Genomic DNA, 21,838 nt, shown 5'->3' on the forward strand with positions numbered 1-21,838 from the left:
TGATTTTTCATGCAATAATTTGCGAATGCCTAATCCGACTGTCTTCAAACCTTCAATGTTGATTTATCCTAGATGAATTTTTGAATTGTTACTAGACTGTGTAGGTGCTAGTTTGTTAAAAATTTCTTAAACCTCAATTTTTATCTGGTAACTTAAACGAGATATGCAAATTATAGTTACTATTAAAAAGATTTCTTTTACAGAAATGTAGAATCCAGAATAAATATAAACGAGAAAATTAAAACATCGAAAACTCGCATTTTTATGGCGCTTCTAAATATCACGACTTGAGTAAGTCCTTAAATATCACGTTCTTACGGCTTCTTCCAAAGCCGGCACATGTGTAGGGCATAGTTCATTTCTTAAAGGATTTCATTTATAACATGAACGCCTCATCGGACAAGCTCCAAATTTTCAACGCTTGTGAATTATAACGAGGGAAAAGCATCATGGAACTACTGGCATGTGCAGGTGCCCTGTGATCATTTTATATAGACATTCCCGGTTCAAGTTTCCCTGCGATAACTTGAGCCTCTTCTGGACGGTGTCAGGCTTTAACACGGGTGCAGCCTACGGGAGTGCGGCGTTTTTTTTTTTTCCTTTTTTTCGTAAAATAACTTGAGTATGCCTCTCCTGAATTCATTCAGTTCATTAGTTTCGTTGATAAAACTGGTAATGTATTTTGTGAATAATTAAAAACGTGTATTTTCTAGTCAGTTTCCGACTTTTAGCGGTTTTCGTTTTCTCAAAGGAAGCTTTGCATTAATTTTGAACTGTGCGAGTTTTAATTGACAATTGTTATTAAAGTGCTTTCTGTAAAATCGGAGAATGCCTTTTGTGATCGCCTTCCAAGCTTAAACGCTGGTGTATATATTATTATTATTATTATTATTATTATTAAAGACAGGTATTAATAAAATTGGGAAAATTGGAATGCTGTGTTTTATGCGATAACTTTTGAACACTTCATTCAGTCTGCTTTTAACTTTCAGTGCCGATACAACTTTTAGCCGGATTCAAACTGTTGGTATATTTTTCGGATATTGGTCTGTGCCATGATTAGAGAAAGCTGCTTCTGATTGGCTTCAAAGTTCAAAAGATAATACATCTTTATGGAACACTCGAATTAGTGTTGGCTGTGTATGTTCCAATTTGCCATTTTTATTAGGGAAATTGTGATTAGTTTACATGCAATAACTTGTGAATGACGTTTATGACTGATATTTAACTATTAGAAACTTATGACTCATTCTGCACTATTCCTTTTTATGCGCACTGAGGTAAACGACCTCGGTAAACATGCAAATGTAAATTCACTTTATTTAAAGATTCATTTCGTGCATCTTGCATAAGTAATAAATTCTTACTAACAGTTGAAATATGCTTATAATAAGGTCGATGAAGCTCCTTGTACGCACAACACTAGCAACAGTCATTAGCTATCAGATTGTAGGCTACATAGATGTGATTAAGTTTTAAATTTTATAGGTTGGGTGACTGATGAACATGAACTATGCATGTAGAGGGGGATTAGGGGGGGAAAGAGGAAGAAAATTCATTATGTAAAGCGATAAAAGCCTAATACAACCCTCCAGCTGGGAACGATACATCATGCTTGCATTAAACATTGTTTCTGGGAGGAAGGTCGACTTCCCGCTACCTGACTCGTCTGACCAGCGCAATAACAGTTACCACGACAGAGATATTGCATACGTTCAAAATTCATTATCGCCAGGTATACAATACTCTTGAGAGATACACCTCTGTATATTTAGTGAGATATCTCTCGGCTTATATTCAGGGAGAGATGCATATTTTTGGGTGTATATTCTAAGATAAATACCTTCGGGTATATATTAAGAGACATTTTCGGGTGTATATTAAGCGAGAGATGCACACCTCCGGGTATATATTAAGTGAAACATGCACCATCGGGTGTATACACTGGAAGTATATCGCATCTTGGCTTTTCTTGCGACTCGCGCAGAAATGTTAAAGAAAAAAATAACCTAACTTTGTTCACTATAAATAACGCATAACCACTTGAATTTTTTTTTACGAGCATACCTTGCTAAAATGTAAGGTAATGTTTGTCTTTGTGTGTACCCTAATTCATGGCTGCATAAATAACTCGTTACGATTGTAACCAGATATAAACATATAAATAGTTCATTACCCCTGTAGCTTATTCAGCTATCAGAACTTTGTGGTCAAGTCCCTGAGCCCATTATGTGCCTCTGTAATCTTTTGACTACCGACCGCAGGATAGGTATGGGGTGCATAATAAACTTGGCTCAAAACTTGCCGGAGGCCCCTCCACCACTAACATTCATTGTTTTACCTACATTAAGTATATATGTGGAGTCTGCCACAGCATTATATTTAAAGACTCGCGAAATCGTAGTAACACGTTCTGTAATTGGATTTTATTTCATCTTCGTCCCCCCCACACACAAACACACAGGTGCTGTATAATCCTACGGGTTTAGCACTCCCCCATGATTATAATAATCTGTGCCAACAATTTTGTTGGTTACTGAAGGTTTTGTAAATTTTTCTATTTATGTACCCAGCCTAACCCATGTGATACACCCTTGTTACTAATACAATAGTTTCGTTCATTTATCATTGTATTTCATATAAAATTTTTAAAGTAAATGTCCATTTAGTGCATCTGTCATTCCTAAATTTCTTTAATTAGTTTATATACAAAAATGCATGATTAGCTTATTTGCAAAGCATATTCCTCGAGGTGTAGGGTAAACGGCACAGAACACTTTGATAACCAAAAAAGTAAATCTCAAAATTTACTTTGTATATATGGGGCTAATAAAAAATGTACCACTTTGTAGGTAATCTAAAATAAAAATTAACTCTTAATAAGGTGGCGGAGGTGAAGTTTGCTACCATAGACGTATTCCACATACACGAGCTTTGGTCACCAGGACACAAGATAGGCCTGAAACAATCCCATCTGGCCACTTGGCGCGCCTGCCCAATGTCCAGGAAGGTGATCCTTGAAGCAGGTGACCAAGGAGAGTGGGCAGAGCAAGAGCCAGAGACCACGGGTGGAGGGTCGGCCAGTACTAGTACACCCGACCTTGAGGAAGTTGATCACACAGAGTGGATAGAGCAACAGGAGCCGGGGACCACAGCGAGGAGGCTCGTCTGGTCTAGCATACCTAAATATGAACGAAGAAGAGATCTTAGCGGCGTCCACTTCATCGTCACTTCTATTAACGTAAAGTGTTTTTCTAGTAGACGTCTGAATGAGTGGTGTCGGAGTGTGAGCAAGGTAACATTGATGACAGTAGTCAAGAAAACCAAATAGTCTGACCAGAGTTTTGCAGATGGGAAGTACTGTCACTCTGAATGATGGTTGGGAGTGTTTTGTTTTGGAGATGAGAAGTATAGTACTTTACCACTTAAGAATGGGAGACTTTTAGGTGGTAAGTACAGTATATGACCTCTGAAGGTTAGATAGGTAAGGTTCGTCAGGAAACAGGACAAGTGTTTCCTGACGCGGGTCTTAGTCAGATGATGACCCACAATTGGAGCTTTTGGTCATCTGACCCTCATCAAGGGGGGCTCCTTGGCGTGGTGAAGAGGCTCTTGGTCTGAGGAATTAGACCTGTTGGTCTCCTTCCTCAGACCGAACCTAATTACCCCCCAATCCCCCATTCCCTATCCCATCCTCCCCATCCTCCCCTTTTTCCTTTCCTCCTCCTCCTCCCCACCCCTCCCTTTTGCCCTTCCTTTTTGGCCTTTGGGAATTTTTTTTTTTCCCACAGGCACGCTAGTTCCTAGGTAGGGGAAAGGGTACTGGGGTCCATCCCATTCCGTTGAGGTTCTTGGCGGTGGCGTAATTTGCCATGGAATATGGATTGCCTGGGGATGTCCCGATCCCTCTCCGGTATCCCGGAGGGTGGCTTTGGGTGTGTCTCGGGCGACGGGTGTATCTCTGGAAGCCACCTTTCGGATTCCGGGGGTGGTGGCCGAAGGAGGTATGCTTTGTGGCGGATTTCCGGCCGCCCTCTCTTTTGTCCACCGAGGTAGCTCGGCAGATGTGAGGTTGCTATCCCGGATTGCCGGTTTACTGGCATGATGGGTAGGGTATGGCACGGGTTCCATGCTGCATCTGCACTACTTATGGTGCTGAGGTCCTCTTGGGCGCGGAGGGAGATTTCTGGCCCTTTCATTACTCCTAGGAACTATCCCTCCCCAGTCCCCCCTTTTTTTATTCTTTTTTTATTTTTATTTTATTTTCTTTCTTTTTTTTTCTTAAAAACAAAAAGAAAGAAGTAACCTAACCATGGCAGCCCTAGTCCATGAACCTGCTACCCCCGGGCCCCTTCTTGATACCGCACCCCGTTCTGACCCTGCCTCGTCTCTGGACCACTCTTCGGACACTCCTCATGCCTCTGTACCTCTTGCCGGTGCTGTTTCCTCACCCGCTTCAGGTACTGAGGCCTCGACTGACTCCTTCGATTTATCTGACCTTCACTCGCCTCTGACTATGCTTCTGGCCTCTCTACGGTGCGGCAATTTTCGAATCGCTGGCCCGTTCCACGTCGGACCACCTCTGGTCCCACGCCTAAACGCCAATGACAATTACCTGCTGATGATACTTCTCCACCTTCTCGTTCTCAGAAAAGATCGACACGTCTTTCACTACCTTTCCATGCTCAGTTTCAGACTGCACAATGGACTAAATTCTTTACTTAACGACCGACTTCCTCTACTGCCTATCTTTCTGACCACAGTATTGGCAAGGCACTCCTATGCCATGTTGGTAAAGATATTTCTTTTCATGCTCTTAAGAGCGGTATGCACATCATCACCGTACAGAATGCTACCCAGGCTCATGAACTTTCTCATCTTTCCCATATCGATACTGTTCCAGTCACTATTGAAAAACATCATTCCCTCAATTCTTGTAGTGGTACTGTCATTCTGCCCCATACCATAGTTCAACAAAATTTCCAGACATGTGGCACTGACATTCTTGAACAGCTGGAACTCCAAGATCTCCCAATCCTCAAGGTTGACACTTACGTTCTTCCCGCCCGCGGGAGGAGACAATACCCTAGCAATGTGGCTCGTTTAACTTTTGACAGCCGTGAACTCCCATCCTCAGTTTATGTAGCAGGACATCGGTTACAAGTTCGAAAGGTGATCCCTACACCGCAACAGTGTAGAAATTGCTGGCGATTTGGCCATCCAGTGAAATATTGCAAAGCTATCGCCGAATGCCTGGTCTGTGGTGCCGATGACCATTCTAATAAGTCTTGCAATCTACCTCCCTCTTGCCTTAATTTTCATGAGGCTCACCCTTCGTACTCGCGCCGTTGTCAGATCTACTTAAACGAGCGGGAAATCTGTTAGCTCAAAGAGGCAGAAGGTCTCTCTTATGCCATGGCAGTTTCTCATCTCTGCCTCCAAGGGAGACTACCTCGTGTTTCTTATTCCCGTGTTTCAAAACGTCCCCTCACTTCTGGGATCTCATCTTCTGCAACCACCTCTGTGGTTACCTCTTCCATAGTCACTCTTGTATCTAATTCTTTTGCTGTCCTAGGCTCAGACATCCCTACTTCAACGCCTCAGTCTGATCTCGCTTCTTCGTGTTCTCCCTCACAAGCCTCAGTAGCGATGAGATCTCGTATGACACCTCCTCCTAATCGTCCCTCTACTTCTCAAAAGTCAAAAAAGGTCCATTAACACCTCCTACCCATCTTCTACCTCCTCATTTTACCTTCCCTGTCTCTGTACCTGGTTCTTTCCCTCTCACTGGCTCTGTTACAAGTGTAGAGGTTCACCCTCCTCCTCATACTGTACCTTCCTCCCCTGTTCCCTCCCAAGTTTCTTCCTCTTCTGCCACCTCCCAGGTTTCTGCCTCTTCTGTCCCCTTCCACGCTTCTCCAGTTCCCTCCACCCTTTCGCCCCCCCTACCTTGGTACAGTCCATTACAGTTCCAATCTTTCCTCATCCTCCCCCTACCATTTCCAATATTGTCTCCCATACGACGTCTCTGAATTCCGAAACACTTGAAGCAATCTCTGAATATATTGCAGAGGCCAAACCATCAATGGACACTGATCCACCCTCCATTCCTTCTCTCTCCTCTGCTCCATCTGCGCAACTCCTTTCTTCATAGCGCACCATTCCTTCGCTGCTTGAACGTTTTCCACTGCCTCTGCATGTGGACTTTTCTAACCCCTCTAGTCCGTAGGAACCCTTACCTGCAGATTTCAGGTATCTTTATCATTGCCAATCATGGCCTATTTACAGTGGAATATACACGGCCTCAGGGGTAATCAGGGTGAGCTTCAGATGTTACTCTCCCAGTTTTCCCCTGTTGGTGTTAGCTTACAGGAACCAAAATTACACTCTGCTGTTATCTCTCCCATCTCAGGCTATAATTTATTGTATTCTTCAGATCCTTTTCCTGATGGGACCTTTAATGAAAGTGCCCTTCTTCTATGCACTGGTATTCCGTACCATCAGCTATTTGTTCGTACTTTGCTGCATTACACAGCAGCCCGTATCCACTTGCATAGGTGGTATACGCTCTGTTCTTTATATCTCTCTCCTTCTCGGGCATTATCTATTCCGGATATTGCCTTTCTTGTTACGTCATTACCGCCACCAATTCTGTTACTTGGCGATTTTAATGCCCACCATTTCCTCTGGGGGGGTCTCACTGTGATTCCTGTGGCATTCAGTTAGAGGCTTTTCTTGCCACCCACCCCCTCCATGTTTTAAATACAGGTACTCACACCCATTTTGATCCTCGGACTCACACACTCTCTTGCATCGATCTCTCAGTCTGCTCTTCCTCCGCCGCATTAGACTTCACTTGGTCTGTTCTCCCGGACTTACATGACAGCGATCATTTCCCAATCATTCTTACTTCCCCTCCATATTCACCACCTCTTCGCATCCCACGCTGGCAATTTGATCAGGCAAATTGGAACCTTTACTCGCACCTAACTGTTTTTAGAGAGGTTCCTTCTTCGTCCTCCATCGATGAGCTTTTACACCTCTTCTTGTCCTCTGTTTTAACCGCAGCTTCTAATTGTATACCCCAAACTTCGGGCAGGCATTCTCAGAAATGCGTGCCTTGGTGGTCTCCTGCCTGTGCTCGTGCAGTATGTTTGAAATGTGCTGCATGGGGGCAGGTACCGGTACAATAGAACCACAGAGACTTCTTGATTTTAAGCAGAAGCGTGCGATCACTCAGTGTAATCCGTGACGCTAAACGCACTTGCTGGCGAGATTGTCTCCACCATCACCTCTGCTTCCTCTATGAGTGCAGTCTGGAAAAAAGTACGAAAACTGAGTGGTAAATATTCTCCTGACCCGGCTCCTGTTCTACGGGTTGCCGGTGTTGATATAGCAAACCCACTAGATGTTGGCAATGAAATTGGCAGTCATCTGGTCCGTATTTCTCAGGGACTCCATCCATGCCCCTCATTTCTTTCCTCAAAGTCTGCCAGAGAGTTAGCACCCTTGGACTTTTCTTCTCTCAGAGAAGAACAGTATAATGTGCCTTTTACACTTCAAGAACTGGAGGCAACACTCTCAGCTTGCCGATCATTGGCAGCTGGGTCCAACGACATTCATATTCGTATGCTACAACATTTACATCAGTCAGCCCTTGCAGTCCTATTACGCCTTTACAATCTTATTTGGTCACAAGTTGTTCCACAGCTGTGGAAATCCGCCATTGTTCTCCCTTTCCGCAAACCAGGCACTACGGGACATGAAGCCTCCCACTATCATCCCATTGCACTTACCAGTGCAGTTTGCAAAGTGATGGAATGCCTAGTAAATAGACGTTTAGTGTGGTATTTAGAGAGACATAACAGTCTCTCCACTCATCAATATGGCTTTCGTAAGGGACGTTCTACCATAGACCCCTTACTACGCTTGGATACGTATGTTCGTAATGCCTTTGCGAATAACCACTCAGTTATTGCCATATTTTTTGACCTCGAGAAGGCATATGACACAACTTGGAGGTATAATATTTTGGCCCAAGCCCACTCCTTAGGCCTTCGAGGTAATCTACCATCCTTCCTTAAGAACTTTTTAACTGACAGGCATTTCCGTGTTCGGGTTAATAATGTGCTCTCCCCGGACTTTATCCAAGCTGAAGGTGTCCCCCAGGGATGTGTTCTGAGCACAACACTTTTTCTCCTTGCTATTAATGATTTGGCCTCTAGTCTTCCATCAAATATTTGGTCATCACTCTATGTTGATGACTTCGCTATTGCCTGTGCAGGCGCTGACTGTCACCTCATTACAGTTTCTCTCCAGCATGCAGTCGACCGTGTTTCCAATTGGGCCACCACACATGGGTTTAAATTTTCCAGCACTAAAACTCACCAAATTACTTTCACTAGACGCTCTGTCGTCTCCAATCATCCTTTGTACCTCTATGGCTCCCGTATCCCTGAACGTGATACAGTCAAGTTTCTGGGCCTCCTCTTTGACCGTAGGTTATCCTGGAAACCTCACATTACCTCTCTGAAGGCAACCTGTCACAGCCGGCTGAACCTTCTTAAAACCCTTGCTCATCTTTCCTGGGGAGCTGATCGTCGAACCCTCCTTCGCCTACATTCCACCCTCATTTTATCGAAACTTGATTATGGTGACCAGATCTATTCAGCGGCATCTCCTGCTACTCTCTCTAGCCTTAACCCCATTCATCACCAAGGATTACGTTTATGCCTTGGTGCTTTTCGCTCTTCCCTTGTCGAGAGCCTCTATGCAGAAACGAACGTTCCATCCTTATCCGATCACCGTGATGCCCATTGCCTTCGCTACTATGTACGCTCTCATGATCTCCGCAATCCTTCCATTTATAGAATGGTCACTGATATTAGTAGACATTCTTTATTTGTTCGCCACCCCTGTTTACTCCGTCCCTTCTCTCTTCGCCTTCGTTCGCTCTTGTCTTCTCTTCAATTACCACCTTTCTATGTACATGTAGCATCTCACTTTTCCCTAACCCCCTAGGAAGTTCCAGCTGTTCGAGTCTGTTCTTTCTCTCTCCCTTGCTCGAAAGCCCAACTGTCTACGGTCGCTTCCCGCTCTCTTTTTCTTGACCATTTTCACTCTCATTCTCATGCCATTGCTGTGTACACAGATGGCTCTAAGTCTTCTGACGGCGTAGGATTCGCAGCATTGTTTCCGGACAGCATCGTACAAGGGCATTTACTATCTTCGGCTAGTATTTTTACTGCTGAATTGTATGCCATCCTTACAGCACTTATCCGTATTGCATCTATGCCTGTGTCATCATTTGTGGTTGTCTCAGACTCCCTTAGTGCTTTACAGGCTATACAAAAATTTGATACACCTCACCCCTTAGTCCTCCGTGTCCAACTTTGGCTACGCCTCATCTTTACCAAGCATAAAGATATTGTTTTTTGTTGGGTTCCTGTTCATGTTGACCTACAGGGCAATGAACAGGCAGACACTGCTGCACGGTCAGTAGTACATGACCTAGCAGTTTCATATAGAGGTATTCCATTTACGGACTATTTTGCTGCAATATCTTCCCACCTTCACTTCCGTTGGCAACAACGTTGGTCTACTATGCTCGGCAACAAACTTCAATCTATTAAACCGAGTATAGGTTACTGGCTGTCTTCTTATCACCAGTGTCGAGGTTGGGAGACTACTCTCTCCTGTCTTCGCATTGGCCATACTCGTTTTACTCATGGATATCTCGTGGAGAGGCGCCCTGCTCCTCTCTGTGAGAATTGCCAAGCTCAATTAACAGTCAGCCACATTCTGTTGGACTGCCCACTTTATCAATGAGCACGCAGAATTTACCTCCGTCATCGTCTTCGCTCCGCTGCTCTCTCTTTACCTTCCCTTCTCGCTGATGGACCCACCTTTTATCCAGACTCTCTCATTGACTTTTTGACAACAACTGACTGACTTCACAAATTCTGATACCTTCAGCCCTTTCTACTTCAATCTCTTGCTACCCTCTACCCCCATACTATCCCCTGCCCTGCTGTTTTCTGTATCCTACTGATCATCCCTCCTCCCTTCTGCCATCCAATACCCTCGCTTCCTTCCCTACCCTACAGCGCTGTATAGCCATTGTGGCTTAGCACTTCTTTTTGATTATAATAATAATTGGTCATGTGACCGAAGCCTTCCGCTGGCTTACCCCTTTAAATATTATGGTCAGTTATAATCATTTTTAGTTGACCTCTGAGAGATGGGGTGGCGATGATATATTTTGGAGGTGGAAAGCAGTCTGCATATTCTGTCTGTGTATGTATGAATAATCTCATTGATTTTGTAACAATAAGGTTTGTGCACCTTTGTCATATTTTAAATTTAATGATTTTGTTTAAACAGAATATTTTGACATTTGATATAAACCAGCTTTTGTGCTTGGTAATTGTTCCTAATTGTTTTAGTACTGATGATGGACTTACATACTCTGAAAGGGTTGGATGATAAACGATGTTAGGGTTCTAAATGAAGTTTATCAGCGGCTTTAGTATTTTTGTTCCTCATCCGTCTTAAATTCCCACGAGGAAAATTTCTTTATGAAGTTATAAACTCGTAATGGACGACTGTCAGGGAATAGTGGTAATAGTGCAGTGCTGGGTCTATAAGACGTAGAGCCCACGGTTCGAGTCCCCCCGTCCATTATGTGTATTTGTATATATACATAGTATAGGTAGTAGGTTGGTAGACAAAAGCCGTCCAGGGAGGTACTACCGTCCTGCCAAGTGAGTGTAAAACGAAAGCCTGTAATTGTTTTACATGATGGTAGTATTTCTGGTGTCCATTTTTCTGTCTCATAAACATGCAAGGTTTCAGGTACGTCTTGCTACTTCTACTTACACTTAGGTCACACTACACATACATGTACAAGCATATATATACACACCCCTCTGGGTTTTCTTCTATTTTTCTTACTAGTTCTTGTTCTTGTTTATTTCCTCTTATCTCCATGGGGAAGTGGAACAGAATTCTTCCTCCGTAAGCTATGCGTGTCATAAGAGGCGACTAAAATGCCAGGAGCAAGGGGCTAGTAACCCCTTCTCCTGTATATATTGCCTGGAGTTTACCTGGAGAGAGTTCCGGGGGTCAACGCCCCCGCGGCCCGGTCTGTGACCAGGCCTCCTGGTGGATCAGAGCCTGATCAACCAGGCTGTTGCTGCTGGCTGCACACAAACCAACGTACGAGCCACAGCCCGGCTGGTCAGGAACCGACTTTAGGTGCTTGTCCAGTGCCAGCTTGAAGACTGCCAGGGGTCTGTTGGTAATCCCCCTTATGTATGCTGGGAGGCAGCTGAACAGTCTCGGGCCCCTGACACTTATTGTATGGTCTCTTAACGTGCTAGTGACACCCCTGCTTTTCATTGGGGGGATGTTGCATCGTCTGCCAAGTCATTTGCTTTCGTAGTGAGTGATTTTCGTGTGCAAGTTCGGTACTAGTCCCACTAGGATTTTCCAGGTGTATATAATCATGTATCTCTCCCGCCTGCGTTCCAGGGAATACAGTTTTAGGAACCTCAAGCGCTCCCAGTAATTGAGGTGTTTTATCTCGGTTATGCTCGCCGTGAAGGTTCTCTGTACATTTTCTAGGTCAGCAATTTCATCTGCCTTGAAAAGTGCTGTTAGTGTGCAGCAATATTCCAGCCTAGATAGAACAAGTGACCTGAAGAGTGTCATCATGGGCTTGGCCTCCATAGTTTTGAAGGTTCTCATTATCCATCCTGCCATTTTTCTAGCAGATGCGATTGATACAATGTTATGGTCCTTGAAGGTGAGATCCTCCGACATGATCACTCCCAGGTCTTTGACGTTGGTGTTTCGCTCTATTTTGTGGCCAGAATTTGTTTTGTACTCTGATGAAGATTTAATTTCCTCATGTTTACCATATCTGAGTAATTGAAATTTCTCATCGTTGAACTTCATATTGTTTTCTGCAGCCCATTGAAAGATTCGGTTGATGTCCGCCTGGAGCCTTGCAGTGTCTGCAATGGAAGACACTGTCATGCAGCTTCGGGTGTCATCTGCAAAGGAAGACACGGTGCTGTGGCTGACATCCTTGTCTGTCGGATATGAGGATGAGGAACAAGATGGGAGCGAGTACTGTGCCTTGTGGAACAGAGCTTTTCACCGTAGCTGCCTCGGACTTTACTCTGTTGACGACTACTCTGTGTTCTGTTAGTGAGGAAATTATAGATCAATCGACCGACTTTTCCTGTTATTTCTTTAGCACGCATTTTGTGCGCTATTATGCCATGGTCACACTTGTCGAAGGCTTTTGCAAAGTCTGTATATTACATCTGCATTCTTTTTATCTTCTAGTGCATTTAGGACCTTGTCGTAGTGATCCAATAGTTGAGACAGACAGGAGCGACCTGTTCTAAACCCATGTTGCCCTGGGTTGTGTAACTGATGGGTTTCTAGATGGGTGGTGATCTTGCTTCTTAGGACCCTTTCAAAGATTTTTATGATATGGGATGTTAGTGCTATCGGTCTGTAGTTCTTTGCTGTTGCTTTACTGCCCCCTTTGTGGAGTGGGGCTATGTCTGTTGTTTTTAGTAACTGTGGGACGACCCCCGTGTCCATGCTCCCTCTCCATAGGATGGAAAAGGCTCGTGATAGGGGCTTCTTGCAGTTCTTGATGAACACGAGTTCCATGAGTCTGGCCCTGGGGCAGAGTGCATGGGCATGTCATTTATCGCTTGTTCGAAGTCATTTGGCGTCAGGATAACATCGGATAGGCTTGTGTTAACCAAATTTTGTGGCTCTCATAAAAAATTCATTTTGATCTTCGACTCTGGTTAGCGGCTTGCTAAAAACTGAGTCATATTGGGACTTGAGTAGCTCACTCATTTCCTTGCTGTCATCTGTGTAGGACCCATCTTGTTTAAGTAGGGGCCCAATACTGGACGTTGTTCTCGACTTTGATTTGGCATAGGAGAAGAAATACTTTAGGTTTCTTTCGATTTCATTTATGGCTTTTAGTTCTTCCCGCGATTCCTGACTCCTATAAGATTCCTTTAGCTTAAGTTCGATGCTTGCTATTTCTCTGACCAGTGTCTCCCTACGCATTTCAGATATATTGACCTCTTTTAGCCGCTCTGTTATTCTTTTCCGTCGCCTGTAAAGGGAGCGCCTGTCTCTTTCTATTTTACATCTACTCCTCCTTTTTCTTAGAGGAATAAACCTTGTGCATACATCGAGTGCCACCAAGTTAATCTGTTCTAGGCATAAGTTGGGGTCTGTGTTGCTTAGTATATCTTCCCAGCTTATATCGGTTAGGACTTGGTTTACTTGGTCCCACTTTATGTTTTTGTTATTGAAGTTGAATTTGGTGAATGCTCCCTCGTGACTAGTCTCATTATGTCGGTCTGGGGATCCACGCATACATGTCTGAACCTCAATTATGTTGTGATCTGAGTATATTGTTTTTGATATGGTGACATTTCTTATCAGATCATCATTGTTAGTGAAGATGAGGTCTAGTGTATTCTCCAGTCTAGTAGGCTCTATTATTTGTTGGTTTAAATTGAATTTTGTGCAGAGATTTAAAAGCTCGTGTGAGTGTGAGTTTTCATCAGAGCTGCCTCCTGGTGTTATTACTGCAACAATATTATTTGCTATATTCCTCCATTTTAGGTGCTTTAAGTTGAAATCCCCCAGGAGCAAGATGTTGGGTGCAGGAGCTGGAAGATTTTCCAGACAGTGGTCAATTTTTAACAGCTGTTCCTGGAATTGCTGGGATGTTGCATCCGGAGGCTTGTAGACTACCACAATGACTAGGTTTTGGTTCTCGACCTTTACTGCTAAAACTTCCACTACATCATTTGAGACATTTAGCAGTTCTGTGCAAACAACTGACTCTGCAATGTACAGGCCAACCCCCATCCCCCTTTTGCCTGTTCACTCTGTCACATCTGTATAGGTTGTAACCTGGGATCCATATTTCGTTGTCCAAGTGATCCTTTATGTGGGTCTCAGTGAAAGCCGCGAACATTGCCTTTGCCTCTGCAAGCAGTCCACGGATGAAAGGTATTTTGTTTGTTGCTGGCTTTAGACCCTGTATATTTGCAAAGAAGAATGCCATCGGACTGGTGGTATTGTTGGTACTGGGGGGGATTTTTTTTCCGGCATTAGTATCTGTATCTGTTGGTTTGGAGTGGAGGCCATCGACTGTGGTTCCACTCCAGGAATGACTGGATTTGGTGTACGATTTCTGCCATTTCCTGCCAGTTTTTTTTCCTTCCTGGCACTAAAAAACCTCTCCCTCTTGAGTGGCTGTGGCTACCCAGGTTTTCCCATGGCCTGGATGTTTTGTATCTTTTTGTACCCTTTAGATGGTGTGCCTGGCAATTTAAGTTATAGCACAGTCTTTCCTGTACTGAAGAGGTACACATTTCAGGGTGAAAAAGCTTACAGGAAGAAACTTTCGTTTTTCCTTTCGGGCCACCCTGCCTCGGTGGGATACGGCCGGTGTGTTGAAAGAAATACAGTGGACCCTCGAATTTCATAATCCCTTTTCTGTGTGTGAAACTATAGTTATCTTCTATAAAATGTATTTTTTGTTTATATTTCCCATAAGAAAAAATGTAAATCCAATTAATCTATTCCAGACACCCGAAAATATTAACTATAGTTTTACATTCAGAAAAGGGGTATGTACACAGGTATATACATGTGTATTTGCATTTTTGATAAGTCGTAATGAATAAACAGAATGGCGGTGACTCAAACCGTAGTCCTCATAGGTAGCAGGTCCAGCGCTGTGGGGAAGGACAGTTAGGTCACAGCTGATGACCTCTGACGCAGGCGTGTCACCGAAATACTGTCCGTGAAACATATTGTAAGCTTTGTATCTCAGTGGTGTAGCGCTGAACCTGCCACCTGTCAGGGCCACTTGGAGAAGGTTTTGGGGGTCACGTCCCCGTGGCCCTGTTTATGACAAGGCCTCACTGTGAATCAGAGCCTGATCAACCAGGCCGCTACTGCTGGCCCCATGCAAAATGACGTAGAAATTACAGCTTAGCTGGTCAGGTACTGATTTTAAGGTGCCTGTCCAGCCCCTTCTTGAAAACAGCCAGGGGTCTATTGGTAATCCTCCTCATGTATGCTAAGAGGAAGTTGATCAGTCTTGGGCCTCCTGACACCTGTGTTATCTCTTATCATACTCGTGGCTCCCCTGCTTTTTATTGGGGGATGTTGCATCTCCTAACTAGTCTTTTACTTTCGTAGGGAGTGATTTTTCGTGTGCAAACTTGGGACTAGTCCCTCTAGGATTTTCTAAGTGTATATTATCATGCATCTTTCTCGCCTGCATTCCAGGGAATACAAATCAAGGGACTTCAAACTTTCCCCGTAATTTAGGTGCTTTATAGTTCTTATATGTGCCGTGCTGTGAAAGTTCTCTGTACATTCTCCATGTCTACAGTTTTGCCTGCCTTGAAAGGGGCCGTTAGTGTACAGGAATATTCCACCCTAGAGAGACCAAGAGATCTGAAGAGAACCATCATCGGCTTGGCATCCCTAGTCTTGAAGGCTCTCATTATCCATCTTATCATTTTCCTAGCAGATATGGTATACATTGTTGTGATCTTTGAAAGTGAGATCCTCTGACATTATCATTCCCAGGGCCTTCAGATTAGCTTTTTGCTCTGTTGCGTGGTTGGAACTTTTTATACTCCGATACAGTTTTAATTTTCTAAAGTTTTCCATATCGGAGTAATTGAAATTCGTCTTCATTGAACTTCATGTTGTTTTCTGCGGCCCATTTAAAGACTTGGTTGATGTCCGCTTGGAGACTTGCAGTGTCTTCTATGGATGACACTGTCATGCAGATTCGGGTGTCATCCGCAAAGGAAGACACGGTGCTGTGGCTTACATCTGTCAGATATGAGGATGAGAAACAGGATAGGAGCGAATACTGTGCCTTGTGGAACAACTTTTCACTGTAGTATTTTCTGTTTGTTAAGAGGTTAGATCCATCTACCAACTTCTCTTATCACGTATTTTGTGCGCTTATTGAACGATTCAACAACTTAGTTGCCAACGGGATTCTTTTTCAATTTTTGATTCTTGTTAAATTTTCACATATTCTAGCCAAATTCTGTATCAGCTTTTAATTTTTGAGTATTCTAAGTGTGAGTGGTGTTGCCAGTGTGCGCATGCGCGAGGCATGAATGACGTTAGGCCTAATGCTTAATGACTTATGTTAATTCCTGAAAACTATCACTGGCAGGACTCGCGGGCCCATAGAACCCGCTACAGCCTCGACCTTGGCAGAGACGTCTTCAGCGGCTTCTTCGGAGATGTGTGGGAACTCCTGAAAGACGAAATGAACTTCACGTGAGTTGTGACCATCTCAACCCTCCTGTGTTTTTATTGCATTTTGTAAACTCTAATGGCCTTCCTATGATTTATGATTTATGAGTACGTGATTTTCCTATGGTTGTAAATTGTGAAAACTAGTCAATGTGTTTGTGCTAGATGCCTGTGAATTCGTGAACTTTGTCAGCGATAATCACTGTGCTTATTATCTTTTAAAATTCTTACGTAAGAAGCAGTGTTTGCAATAAGTTCTGCTTAACATTGGTTAATTCAAGAATACAAAAATGATATCTGAAAGAATGGCTAAGAACAATTAGAGGCAGAACCAACACAGCAATAATTAACCTCTATAAGATAAACTAACGTGTAAAACGAACATATCGTAACGTAAAGTGGAGATATGTTCGTGAAAAACGCTTTTCTGAAGAGGTACTGTTGTACATTCACAGACCCAACTTGCTGCCTATCAATACCTGTTGATATCTGCTAGCTGAAACCTCTTCTAACTTCTAGAACATTTTGGAAAATTCTGGCTGTTAGGTACAGACAGGCCATCATTCAAGAATACCTAAGCCATAAGGGAAGGGAGCATGGCACAGCATCCCTCATTGGCCACAGGGTCACCTAGAGCCGCCACACGGTACAACTGAAGGGGGGCTGTACGGGAATTTTCCGCGCGCTCTCAAAAAAAAAAAATAGCAAAATTATGGAAATTGAGTTATTTATACCGAAAAATAGCTTAACTCTTTGGCAACACAATGGTACCAGAATGAATGTTCTTTGACGTTTCTACAAGAAATTATAGTCATTTATATCAGGTATGGTGACGGCGATATGGGTAGCACGTCTGCTCACAGCTCATATATTTTTTGGAATTTTTTTTCTTGTTTTTTTTTATAGCTTTTTCTTGCATTATTCTTTCTAATATAATAACTGACTATTTGGCATCATAAAAAAGTAGGCGGAGCTTATCCGTAGACTTGGAGCCAATCAGGCACCATCTGGGAACACTCGGCAGTACTCCCGCTCCAGAGAGTGCCAGGAGAAATTACTTCATTATTACGCTTATATCAGCTTATATATCAACTCTACGGCTTATTTATCTATCAGAATTGATCTAATATGATATAATAAACACTATAAATAACATACAAACATGTTATATAATCTAGACTGAATAAAATAAGCCATAATATGGCGAGAGACCATCGGGAATATTTCAATATAAGTGAGTTACTCCTCTCATGTCGTCTTTGAGTAAGAGAAAACGGTGTTTTGAAGAGGTTAACTGCACTAGATCATCAATTTACTAAGAAATACACCCAAACAAACGCGATTTTCGCGAAAAAAAAAAAAATTTTGAGACGGTGGGCCGGCCGGCGCTCCAGGCCAATATCTCGGAAGTAAGTTATTCACTTCACGGTACATCGTCTGCCTTTATTACTTAATTAAATGTAATAATATTCACAGAAATTGTTGAATAATGATTTCTCTAATTTCCATTTATTCATTTTTGGAAATACTCCAAATACTTTGGGAGTTATGTGGGAGTGAAGGGCAGATTTTTTACAACATTCCAAGAACTAACAAACTTTATTTTTTTGTGAAATAAAGATAAGTTATTTAGAGGAAAGGTACTAATTACAAATTCGTATAAGCATTGTTCTCTCGGCACCAAGTGTCCAAACAACCTTACGTCGTCCCATATAGGACTGCCTTCCTGCCAAAGGGCATTTTCAGTAAATCAGTCCTTTTTCAGTCTTTTCTCAGTTGTTGTTTGAGGTATATTTTTGATAAATATTTTTTACAAAGAGTGAAAACACTTTGTCTTGTGTACCAAAGCTGGAGGAAATCGGACAGTAAACAAAAAAGCAACATTTAATGCTCATGCGGCCCCCTGAAGCCGTACAACAGGGGTCACTTCCAGCGTAGCGCCACCATCAACAGGCATCATCAGCAGCTGATGCAGATATAACTACTGTAAACGTAAACTTTACCAGATGGACTGTTGTCACACCCTGTGCCATTGTGTGCTGGAATGCGATAAAATTAATGAATTAAGAGACAACTCACTCACGAATGTTAAGAAATGGCAAAGTATTTTATCGACAGTGGCACATTACAAACCATTCTGGAAAAATTTTCTTACTTTGCCCAATGTAAATATCTCATAACCAGTTAAGCTTATTTAAATTCAAGCATACCTTACTAAAAATATAAGGCATTATAAACAATTCAAAACCACATAAAAGTTCAGTTTATTATTGTGCATCCTGTACCCAACCTATGGGTTGGCGCTAGTTGAAAGAGAAGAGGCACATAACGGGTCCAGGGACTGGGGCCTCAAAGTATTGATGGCTAAATAAGTTACATTGGTAATGAACTATTTACATGCTTGAATCAGGTAGCAATCAAAATCGTAATGAGTTATTTATAAAAACATGAATTCAGTCAACAATATTAGTGTAGCTTTTATGTGCTTCTGAATTATTTACATACGTTTTAGCAAGGTATTGTTGACTTTAAACAAATTTAAGTGGTTATGATTTCTTTACAATAGGCAGTCAGGGTATTTTTGGAATACTTTTTTTTGTGATTGAATTCATGTTTTCATAATTAACTGTATTACGATTGTATCCAGCTATAGACTTGTAAATAGTTCATTGCCATTGTAACTTGCATAGAACTGGGACCCCAAGAGACTGGACCCATGTGCCTCTAATTTTTGACTACCACTCACTGGTTGGGTATGGGGTGACTACCACCCACTGGTTGGGTATGGGGTGACTACTGCCCACTGGTTGGGTATGGGGTGACTACTGCCCACTGGTTGGGTATGGGGTGACTACCGCCCACTGGTTGGGTATGGGGTGACTACCACCCACTGGTTGGGTATGGGGTGACTACCACCCACTGGTTGGGTATGGGGTGACTACCACCCACTGGTTGGGTATGGGGTGACTACCACCCACTGGTTGGGTATGGGGTGACTACCGCCCACTGGTTGGGTATGGGGTGACTACCGCCCACTGGTTGGGTATGGGGTGACTACCACCCACTGGTTGGGTATGGGGTGACTACCGCCCACTGGTTGGGTATGGGGTGACTACCGCCCACTGGTTGGGTATGGGGTGACTACCACCCACTGGTTGGGTATGGGGTGACTACCACCCACTGGTTGGGTATGGGGTGACTACCGCCCACTGGTTGGGTATGGGGTGACTACCGCCCACTGGTTGGGTATGGGGTGACTACTGCCCACTGGTTGGGTATGGGGTGACTACCGCCCACTGGTTGGGTATGGGGTGACTACCACCCACTGGTTGGGTATGGGGTGACTACTGCCCACTGGTTGGGTATGGGGTGACTACCGTCCACTGGTTGGGTATGGGGTGACTACCGCCCACTGGTTGGGTATGGAGTGACTACCTCCCACTGGTTGGGTATGGGGTGACTACCACCCACTGGTTGGGTATGGGGTGACTACTGCCCACTGGTTGGGTATGGGGTGACTACCGCTCACTGGTTGGGTATGGGGTGACTACCGCCCACTGGTTGGGTATGGGGTGACTACCGCCCACTGGTTGGGTATGGGGTGACTACCACCCACTGGTTGGGTATGGGGTGACTACCGCCCACTGGTTGGGTATGGGGTGACTACCTCCCACTGGTTGGGTATGAGGTGACTACCGCCTACTGGTTGGGTATGGGGTGACTACCACCCACTGGTTGGGTATGGGGTGACTACCGCCCACTGGTTGGGCATGGGGTGACTACCACCCACTGGTTGGGTATGGGGTGACTACCTCCCACTGGTTGGGTATGGGGTGACTACCTCCCACTGGTTGGGTATGGGGTGACTACCTCCCACTGGTTGGGCATGGGGTGACTACCACCCACTGGTTGGGCATGGGGTGACTACCACCCACTGGTTGGGCATGGGGTGACTACCACCCACTGGTTGGGTATGGGGTGTCTACCGCCCACTGGTTGGGTATGGGGTGTCTACCGCCCACTGGTTGGGTATGGGGTGTCTACCGCCCACTGGTTGGGTATGGGGTGCATAATAAACAATATTTAACTAGGTTCCTCGAATTGTTTCACCCCCTCAGTGAGGGGCTCTTGATCCAAGGAACTTGACTCGTCCCCTCCCATTCCTCAGGCGATACGAGTCCCTTCGTGTTTAGCTCTTCCCCTGATTTAAATGAGGGAACGTATGATTCACCAAAGATTATGTGCAAATTAATCATTTACTTAGTCTTTAAATTAGATTTGTATTCGATTTAGCAGATTGTTTACCTGTTAAAGTTAAGTGCTTAAAAGTGTATATTTTTTATTCTCAGGTATTCAACGTGAAATTAATACTCTGGCGGCCTGGTGGCTAACGCTCTCGCTTCACACGGTGAGGGCCTGGGTTCGATTCCCAGCCAGAGTAGAAACATTGGACCTGTTTCTTTCCACCTGTTGTCTATGTTCCCCATCAGTAAAATGGGTACCTGGGTGTTAGTCGACTGGTGTGGGTCGCATCCCGGGACACTGACCTAATTTGCCCGAAATGCAGAGCATAACAAGGGAGTTTCTATATAGTAGTATGTCATTGTTGTCAGCTAGGACTGTATACCATGTACATGTACTTGTAGTAAATAAAGATATTATTATTATAAAAATATAATTTTAATTTAAATTTTTTATTAATAGTAATGAACAATATTCGCTTATGAAATTTGATTGTGGGTAAAAGTGAGTCATTAGGCTCAGAAAACATCGCCTGTAAACCAATAACATGAATATTATGATAATTAAAATAGAGACGACAGTAAAATCTCTGTTTATACACAAAGATAAAAAAATCTTACACACACACACACACATATATATATATATATATATATATATATATATATATATATATATATATATATATATATATATATATATATATATATATATATATATATATATATATATATATATATATATATATATATATATATATATATATATATATATATATATATATATATATATATATGCAATAAGATCACAATAAACAGGTGATTTCAGAATATGCAAAATAACCACTGTCAAAGAATAGAGAAATTCCAAGCGCTGTCGTGACTACTCACATTATCAAGGAACAATGAAAGTAATGCATCAAAGGAAGGCATATAAGGGTCTAGCCCACACCTCACTATCAAATCCCACAAAGCAACACCTGATGCGCGGCTCATAAGAAAGGGAACACTGCAGCAGGCCCGCTGGCCCAACTAGACAGGTCCTTCACACAACCCACCAACAAACTATTCTACCCCAAGAATTAAGAATTTTAAAATTTATTATTTGTCCAATTATTAAATTCTTCCCAAATTCTATTAATTATAAATGGATCTAATTTATAGAAACCAAAGGAAATATTCATATTATTGTCAAAACTGCTTTTTTTGAAACAAGATTCAATTATATTCCTGTCGATCATGGACTT

At 43.2% G+C, this 21,838-nt stretch overlaps 1 protein-coding gene across 6 annotated transcripts in view; it reads left to right on the forward strand.

Moving 5' to 3' along the window:
* The window catches only part of LOC128689102 (probable glutamate receptor), a 128,961-nt gene that overhangs the window by 39,933 nt on the left and 67,190 nt on the right, over positions 1–21,838 (forward strand). For all 6 annotated transcript variants that reach the window (XM_070087312.1, XM_070087317.1, XM_070087311.1 and 3 more), the window contains 2 exons: positions 2,885–3,241; positions 16,268–16,374. In XM_070087312.1, the coding sequence (XP_069943413.1) occupies positions 2,885–3,241; positions 16,268–16,374 (464 nt within the window). The remainder of the gene's footprint in view (positions 1–2,884; positions 3,242–16,267; positions 16,375–21,838) is intronic.

This window comes from Cherax quadricarinatus, chromosome 21, assembly GCF_038502225.1.
Source record: "Cherax quadricarinatus isolate ZL_2023a chromosome 21, ASM3850222v1, whole genome shotgun sequence".
Taxonomy (NCBI): Eukaryota; Metazoa; Arthropoda; class Malacostraca; order Decapoda; family Parastacidae; genus Cherax; species Cherax quadricarinatus.